The 8,263-nt window shown below is 55.1% G+C and overlaps 1 protein-coding gene across 1 annotated transcript; it reads right to left on the minus strand.

The window, feature by feature from the left end:
• Positions 1 to 2,270: 2,270 nt before the first annotated feature.
• On the minus strand, positions 2,271 to 4,857 carry GPR27 (G protein-coupled receptor 27). The gene has a single exon (XM_051852707.3). It carries the CDS (start codon positions 4,719 to 4,721, stop codon positions 3,588 to 3,590), a length of 1,134 nt encoding a protein of 377 aa, XP_051708667.3. The 5' UTR covers positions 4,722 to 4,857; the 3' UTR covers positions 2,271 to 3,587.
• Between the last annotated feature and the right edge of the window lie 3,406 nt (positions 4,858 to 8,263).

Consider the following 8,263-nt stretch of genomic DNA (forward strand, 5'->3'; position numbering starts at 1 on the left):
CTTTGCCATTGGTTCACCCTCCAATGGCCACCGCGCTGCAACCGGCACACCGTGCTGATCTGATGGCAGGAGTCAGGTGCTTCTCCTGGTCTCCCATGGGGTGCAGGGCCCAAGCACTTGGGCCATCCTCCACTGCCTTCCCGGGCCATAGCAGAGAGCTGGCCTGGAAGAGGGGCAACCGGGACAGAATCCGGCACCCCGACCGGGACTAGAACCTGGTGTGCCGGCGCCGCAAGGCAGAGGATTAGCCTAGTGAGCCGTGGCGCTGGCTGGAACACTTTTTTAAAAAGTAACTATGTCTGGTGTAAATTTAGAGTTTCTGCAAAGCTATCAGACATAAGCTATCAAAAGACTTAAAAATGCTCATTTTAAATCCCATAATTCCATGCCACGGAGATGCAGATGAAGATTTATGTACGAGCAATCTAACTTCCATTGCTTCAAGTATGGGATAGCTCGTTTATCTCACTCTGGGGAAGACATGCCAAGTTAACTTCCCAAATAAACAAAAGGAGCTGTTTGGTGATCTTCCCCATATACACTGTCCCTGTCCCAATACAACGAGCAGAGGGTCTGGACACAGCCAACCCTCTCTTGATGACATTTAATCGGCATAATTAACCACCAAAGCACATGCTGATCATACACTGACCCCCAAAGCCCACAAGCTTTCAGGGACTTTTTGCCTAACACACTACTTTCTCTTCAACAGCTGGGTTCTTTTTCCTTTGTAGTTGGCTGTTAATTTCTTGTTACTATCACCTGAACTCTACTGGGTAGCTTGTCTTCTCTCATCCAATCAGAATTTAAAAAAATAAAAACCAAAAACCCAACAGGGTGGCCAAGTTCGTACACATCAAGTCTAAAGTCAATTACGTCTGGACACAGGTTTGGATGTCTCCAAGCAACCGAAGAACTTGACAAAAATGCTTTCTTCTGGGGCCTAGATTGTGGTGTGGCAGGTTAAGCTGCCACTTGCAACGCCAGCATCCCATGTGGTTGCCGGTTCAAATCCTGGCTGCTCCACTTCCAATTCATCTCCCTGCTGATGAGCCTGGGAAAGCAGCAGAAGATGGCCCAAGTGCTTGTGCCCATGTACCCATGTGGGAGACCCAGATGGAGTTCCAGGCTTCTGGTTTGATCTGGCCCAACCCTAGCCATTGCAAGTCTCTCTCCCTCTCTTACTGTACTCTGCCTTTCAAATAAACAACCCTCCTTCTCCTCCCCCCCCCCCCCACAAAAAAAGTTTTCTCTGGCTCCCAACTCAATACATCCTAATAAGAGTCTCTGGACCATGCAAGCACTTAAGAGTAATTCTTATGAATCTAAAATTTTGCAGACCTCTGGTTTATAGATTTGCCTATGGAAAAAATGGCGTGTGAACTCAAGGCCATGTGGGGTCCACAGGTGTGTGCCCGAGGCTGGAGCAACTCAGGAGTCTGCAAAGGTGGGTTGTTTCTGTGCCGTGGCAAGTGCCACATATTTCCAGTGGCACTTGGGAACTGCTGTTTTTGCAATGTGGATCACTCAGGGCAGTGGAGGGGTTAGATGAGCACAGACTTCCTTCCTGGGGTGCTCTGTTTTAGGATTGGCTGAGATTTCCACTGAGTGGCATCTGCATAATTGACATCTACCTGCATCTAAGTCGCAGGGAGAACGAGTGCAACTGTTACTCACCTTTCCCAAAAGTGAAGCTCTCTTCAAAGACTGCTTAACTTTCATAAAACAAAACAAAACTCTGCTCCCTGTGTACCAGGGATACACTGGCCACACCTCAGTACTTCGTGCCTCTCGGAAGGCACACTTAATAATTCATGAGACTACTTCAAAAAGTTCATGGAAAAATGGCATGAAAAGGCAAGTTTATTTTTGGCACAACAAATGCTGAGATCCATGCATAGTTTGTCCATAATACACATTTCCATAAACTTTTTTGCCACCCTCTTCCATTATTCCAAACAAAAAATAAAGTTCAATGTATTTATTGTACCGCTTTAGAATCTGCTTACCAAAATGACTGCTTTCCTGGTACTCGTGTTTTCTATGTTTATCTAAGTTGTAGTTGTTTTCCCTCTTGAGGGATTATTTTCAGATTTTTGTCTTGTACCTTGAAAGCCTCCAGATGTCTTGGATGCTGATGTTCAGACTCCAGAACTTTAAACTAAGCATCGTTTACTAACAGGATAGCAGGATAGTAGCAAAATGCCACGTCTTTTACCCACGAGCACCCTGCCCCGGCTCACACAACAATAACAACAAAACAGCCACTCCAGAGTGAAAATACTGGTATATTTGTATAATGCAAAGAGAAATACAGATATAAATCCTCAAAACGGAAGGTACATTAATAAAAATGTAGCATTATAAGCAAAAAATATCATATAGTACTTGCAGTCTTCCAGTTTAAGATTACGGTGTCTAGCAAAGAGACATTATTTAAAAATGACAGCTCCCATGATTAATTTTAAAACAACCATCAGTAGAACAAACAGCACAGCCTAACCTAGCAAACACTTGAAGGAAATGCTTGGTCTCCCAGCAGGAGGGTACCCTTCCATTCCATTCATTTATACCATGAACCACAGAAGAACACTTTTCAAAGTGGGAATGCATTTCATAAGACAGAATAAAACCGGGCTTCTCAAACCACAAGCCGTTTCCATAGAATGACTAACTTTTTTATTTGGCAAAAAAAAAAAAAAAAAAAAAAAAGGTACCTAAACAACCTCAACTTGGCACTGTGTTCCCAGAGCCCTCCCTGTCCCAGGCCGAGCCCAGCCACCAGGAACACACAGGACGCATGCAGTACTGTACTTTCTCCACACCACCACTGACCAAGACACTTTCCACTCCTTCAGAAGTCACAATTGCACAGAGATGCTTCCGTTCGAGACGGATATAATACAGAGAGCAGCTGCCCCACGGTGTGCAGTAGCGTCAACTAGGAACCAAATGTGACTCGTGACTTGGTTACTGCGTGCAAAACGACTGCCTCCCCCACCGACTCCCACGTCTGCCCCTCAAATTCAACAGCAAACACCAGACGCGATGGCCCAACCCCGTGCCACCACGCTGTCGCGGGCCACACAGGAGGCGGGTGAGACAGCTTCCCGCGGTCCCCTGTTTCCAACGGCAGATTCCCAAGAGATGTAACCGTGCAACCCCCGCCCCCCACCCACCCACCCAGGTTCCTCGTGTCCATGGCAAAACGCAGTGCCACCTGAGGGCGTCCAAGGCAGCTCCTTGGAAGAAACGTCGCAGGAAGACGATCACTTTGGCCTCCATTTACAAGAAAGGAGAAAGTAACCAGGCATGGAGCAAGTGACCCCAGGGCCAGGACGAAGTCACCGCAGGGCCTTTCTGGGGCGGAGAAGGTCTGCGGGGGCTGGGGCAGGCTGGAACACAGAACCTTCCTTCCACTCGCCCCTATACCCCGCCCGGCCATCACCCCCCCCCCCCCCAAGAACGGCAGCTCTACACAGTTCCGGTGTTGGTCCACTTCAGAGTTATCCAGAAGGCAGCTCGGACACTGCCCGAGGGGACAGATGCGCGGTCCAAGGCGGAGGGCAAGGCAGCCCCAGGAGAGCTCACAGTCCCACGCCCTTCAAGTCGCAGGGGAGCGCGGCCTGTGCGGCCTGGGGGCTCTGGCAGCAGGGGAACTGGGCCCTGAAGCAGTCCCGGAGCTCCCTGTTGAACAAGAAGCACACGACGGGGTTGATGCCGGCCTGCGCAAACGTCAGCCACACTGAGGCCGTTAGGTAGGCCTGTGGCACGGCGCCCGGCCGCACCAGCACCCGCAGGTAACTGGCCACCACGTAGGGCCCCCAGAGCAGCAGGAAGAGCAGCGTGACGGCGTAGAACATCCGGCACAGCCTCTTCTCCGTCTTGAACTCCTCCAGCACGAGGAGGCGGCGCGCGCCGCGGGCCGGCCCCGCCGCCCGGATGCCCACGAGCGCGGGCGGCGTGGGCCCGCGGCCGAAGCCCGCCGTCCAGTTGGCGGCCGCCTGGCCGGTAGCCCCGGGCCCGTGGAAGGTCCAGTCGTGGCTGACGGCGGGCACGAGGCGCGCGGGCCGCATCTTGCGGCGGTCATGGATGAAGAAGAGCAGGCGGAGGTAGACGAGGTGCGTGGCGCCCACCACCACGGCCAGCAGCAGCAGGAAGCCGAGCGCGCCGGGGGCGCCGTCGGGCCGCTGCTCCAGGGCGCACGGCGCGTCCTCGTCGTCGCCTCCGCCGCCACCGTCCAGCACGGGCGGGAAGGCCGCGGCCAGCGCCAGCGCCCAGGCGGCGCACACCAGCATGGCGGCGCACGGCCAGCCGGCCAGGCGCTCGGCGTAGAAGCGGTGGTGCGCGATGGCCAGGTAGCGGGTGACGCCCACGCCGAGCAGCAGGAAGGCGGCGTGGAAGCAGAAGAGCGCGGCCAGGAAGGCGAGCAGCTTGCAGCCCAGCGCGCCCGGCGGCGCCCCCGCGGCGGCCGCGGCCCGGCGCGCCGCCAGCATGACGGCCGGGAGGCAGGCGAGCGCGCGCAGCCCGTCGGCCAGGCACAGGTCGAGCAGCAGGTAGTACGGGGCGCGGTGCAGGCTGCGCTCCCGCACGATCAGCAGCGCGAACAGCACGTTGCCCGCCAGGCTCACGCACAGCAGCAGGCTGAGCGTGGCCAGCTTGAGGCCCAGCGCGGCTGCCTCGCCGCCGCCGCCGCCGCCCGGATCAGTGGCGTTCGCCATCGCGGCCTCCCCGTGCCGTGCGCTCCACCCTGGGGCCGCCTCCCGGCCTCGTCGCTCCCGCAGGCCGCCCGGCCCCGCGCTCCGGCGCCGCGCGGGCCCTGGGCGAGCTCCCAGGCCGGCGGGGCTCAGCCCGCGCCCGGCCGGCCCCTCCCCGGCTCCCGCAGCCGCGACCGCGCCACCGCCGCCATATCAGGAATGGTGCGCGCAGGAGGCGACGGCCACTCCCTGCGCCCCGGGCACCACGGGTTTCACTGCGGACAGGGCCGCGCTGTCGCCCGCAGCCCCGCGCATCCTCCTCCTCCTTCTCCTCCTCCAACGCCGCTGCCGCCGCTGCCGCTGCCGCCGCGCCTCTTGGCTCTGCCCCCCGCCGGGCCCGCCGCCGCCGCCGCCGCCGCCGCCGCCGCCGCGGAGCCCCCTCCCCTCCGCCAGAGCGCGCAGCGTGGCCGCCGCCGCCAGCCCCGCCGAGGCATCCCGCGCCGCCCGGGCCCGGCTGGGCTGGGGGCGCCGCCGCGGTAGCTGCGGGGCCGGAGGCGGCCGGCCGGGAGGGAGGCAGGGCCCAGGACGCAGGTGGCGGCGACCAGTCGCGTTTGGCCCCAGGTAACCGGGGTCCGGCGGCGGCGTCCGGCGCCCGCGCTGGGGTCACGGTGGCAACGTGCGGGGGAGGTTGCCTGGGATGGCAGGGTCGGGAGGCCTCTTGGGGCGGGGGGACAGTGATTTGTGGGGCCGAGGCTTCTGCCGAAAACTGATCCTTATTAGCCGTGGTCACCATCACCCTGATCACAAAAGCCCTCCGCTCCTGGGGGGCGCCGCTGAGGGCGGCAGCGTGCGGCGAGCCCAGCCAGCAGCACCCTCAACAGCAGCTGCAAAGTTGATTCTGTTCTCGCCCCGCTCCGCGCCGGAGGAAGCACGGGTTTGGGGGTCAAGGGAGTTGAGAGCCGGGAAGTGGCGGGGCTGGGATTGCGTTCCACTTGGCCTGCTTTTCCAAGGGCTCCGCTCAGGGCGCCACTGCGCCGCGTGCCCCAGTGACCCTGTGAAGACATGTGCCAGAGGGTCTCTTCAGCATTTTCTCTAAAGGGACTTGGAAGGTGATCCCTGTGCCCGCTTCCTCCAGGGGGTTTCCGTATTCTGGGTGAGCCCGGGACTCGTCCCTGTGCGCATCCTCCGACGCACCCAATTCTTTCGACTGTGCCTGGTCCCCTTACACGACAAACTCCCTGTCCTTAGCGCCAGCCTTCCGACCAGTCTCACTGCCCTCTGTGCCTGTCCCTCTTAGCAGCTGTTACTTGTTATTCATTTAAGTTCCTTTAACACCCACCCACCCACCCGACCCCGCGCACCCCCGTCCTTCTAACTAGTCTCTAAGTTCCTTAAAAGGCGAAACACCAGGTCTGGTTTATCTGTACCCCTGTGTCCCTGATGAGGGGCATGGTAAAGCCAGAACTGAGGAATGTGTCGTTTCTCAGGCACACCTGTCTTTTCTGCAGAGAAGTAGTCATTGCTGGCAGGCGCCTGGATGGGCGTCTCTAGGGCAATGCAAGATCATGGAGACCTCTCAATTGTCAGCCTAAGAAGTGTCCGCTGTAGTCTGTAGGCTATCAGGAGCCCTTGAAGACTCTGGAGAGGGAAGGTGGTGGTGATTGGAGCCAAGCTTCCTGGAAGACTGGGCAGCCGTGTTTAAGAGGGATGACGGAGCAAGGTCTGGAAGTCTTGTCCAGAGCCTCAAATGTTGTGCACAGAAGTCACTGGGGGATCCTGTCAAAATGTAGAGTCCAATTCAGTAGGCTGGGGATGAACTTGAGCTTCGGCACTTCTCCTGGGTGACACTCTCTTTGCTGGTCTACTGACCCCACTGAGTAGCAAGGCACTTGAGGACAGTTCTGGACATTGTTGGTGGAAAGTGAAGTGGCAGCTAATGAACACCTGTCTTAGGACCCCTAAGTGGCCAGGGGCATAAGGCTGACCAAGCAGACCTGCAAATGTTCATTGACGGGAAGGAGGAATAGATTTTAGAAAAGGTCTTGATTAGGAATTGTGTTTTGATAGTGATAGCAAAAAAAAAAAAGTAGAAATTTATTTTTCTTGTGAAACAAGAAGTCTAGAGGTCGGTGGTTGCTGGCACTGATCTGTTGGCTCCAGGACTGAGACTCTGAAAATTTTTTGCATCTTCCCTCATGATCACAAGAGGCTGCTAGCACCCCAGACACTGCTTCTGCATTCCAGGCAGAAAGAAAAGGAAGAGAGAAAGCACAAAAGTGTTCCTGCCCTCTAAGTAGCCCCCACCCCCTCCCTGAGCTTCAGAGCTCCTGCTGTCAGTGTCAGCAAGAGAGGATGGAAAGTGGTTACTTTGTTTCTTTGTTTAAAGCCAGACACAGAGCTGTAGAGAATGAGATCATTCTTTGATGGGAGCCTTAGTCCAGAGGAGAGACTGCTGTTTATCACTCCCAACTCTGGTTGGTGGCTCTGTGGGAATAGTTGACAAAGCACCTGCTGTGTGCCAGGCACGGAGCAACTGCCTTGACGTGTTACTCAGTGTCACCCTTGGGATGCTATGCTCTGCCCTTCCTACTGTTCCAGCCTCTGTTTTGCAGTTGAGGTTTGGAGGGGTTCGTTCATTCATGCCTTGACCACACACAGCAAGTGTGAGATCTGGGATCACAAGGCAGAGTCTTACCTGTGGAGCCCACCCCTAAAACACTGCAGATAACTTGCCATGGCATCACAACTGCAGAGACAGCCCCTGAATTTATGAACTCGAGAGACAGAAGGAGAGCCCCTTCAAGGGAAAGGTCTTGGAAACCATCCAGTCCAATACTGACTTGTTACAAACACAGAGGCTCCTTAGTGGCTGAGTGAGAAGGAGATTCCAAGTCCCCCACCCCGTCCCGGGCTGCTACCTTTCCCACCTAGCTGAAGTGTTAATATTATTTGTTCCAGTGAGTACGTGAGCTTCAACAAGTCACTTGACCTCTTGGAATCTCAAATGTTCCCATTTACAAGCTTGGATACCGGACAAAATGGTGTCTCAGGGTGCTGGGCTCTGAAGTTGAGCCTGTATACAAGAAAATGGAAGTGAAATGGTTATAGGACCCAAGCAGGAGATTTATTCTTCCTAAGGGAGCACAAAAGAAGAGATGCTATTCTCTTGTAGTTCAAACTTCTCTGTGTTTTCTAGGTCTCCATATACTTCTCTTTTTTAGGATTTGAGATTTGGTTTAGTCATTTGCCCAGGTTGAGATAGCTGAAGCAGCAGCAGAAAAAAAAAAAAATTAGAAGTCATGGCTTGCTTGAAGCATTTATGTTTCTATTTCTTCATTCTCTACATTTGTTCAGTAGATTAATGCTTAAGGAAAAGCATTTCATTGGCCAGAATCAACTTATTTTCCTTTTATTGTTTCTAAGATGCTTCAGGCAAGAATTTTGAATACTTTCCTAGGCGCCAAGTTGAGTGCCTGCATCACAAAGCTGAGATTTTCTCCTATAAGAAAAATTTCCATTTTGTTCGTAACCACATTCTTTTTGTTTGCACATGGGTAGAAAAGTTG

The sequence above is a fragment of the Oryctolagus cuniculus genome, chromosome 10 (genome assembly GCF_051225735.1).
Source record: "Oryctolagus cuniculus isolate XC-2025 breed Fujian yellow rabbit chromosome 10, ASM5122573v1, whole genome shotgun sequence".
In the NCBI taxonomy this organism is placed as follows: Eukaryota; Metazoa; Chordata; class Mammalia; order Lagomorpha; family Leporidae; genus Oryctolagus; species Oryctolagus cuniculus.

What these genes read in the sequence shown, in the direction of transcription:
- GPR27 (XM_051852707.3), bottom strand. Translation starts at nt 4,721, where the DNA reads ATGGCGAACGCCACTGATCCGGGCGGCGGCGGCGGCGGCGAGGCAGCC.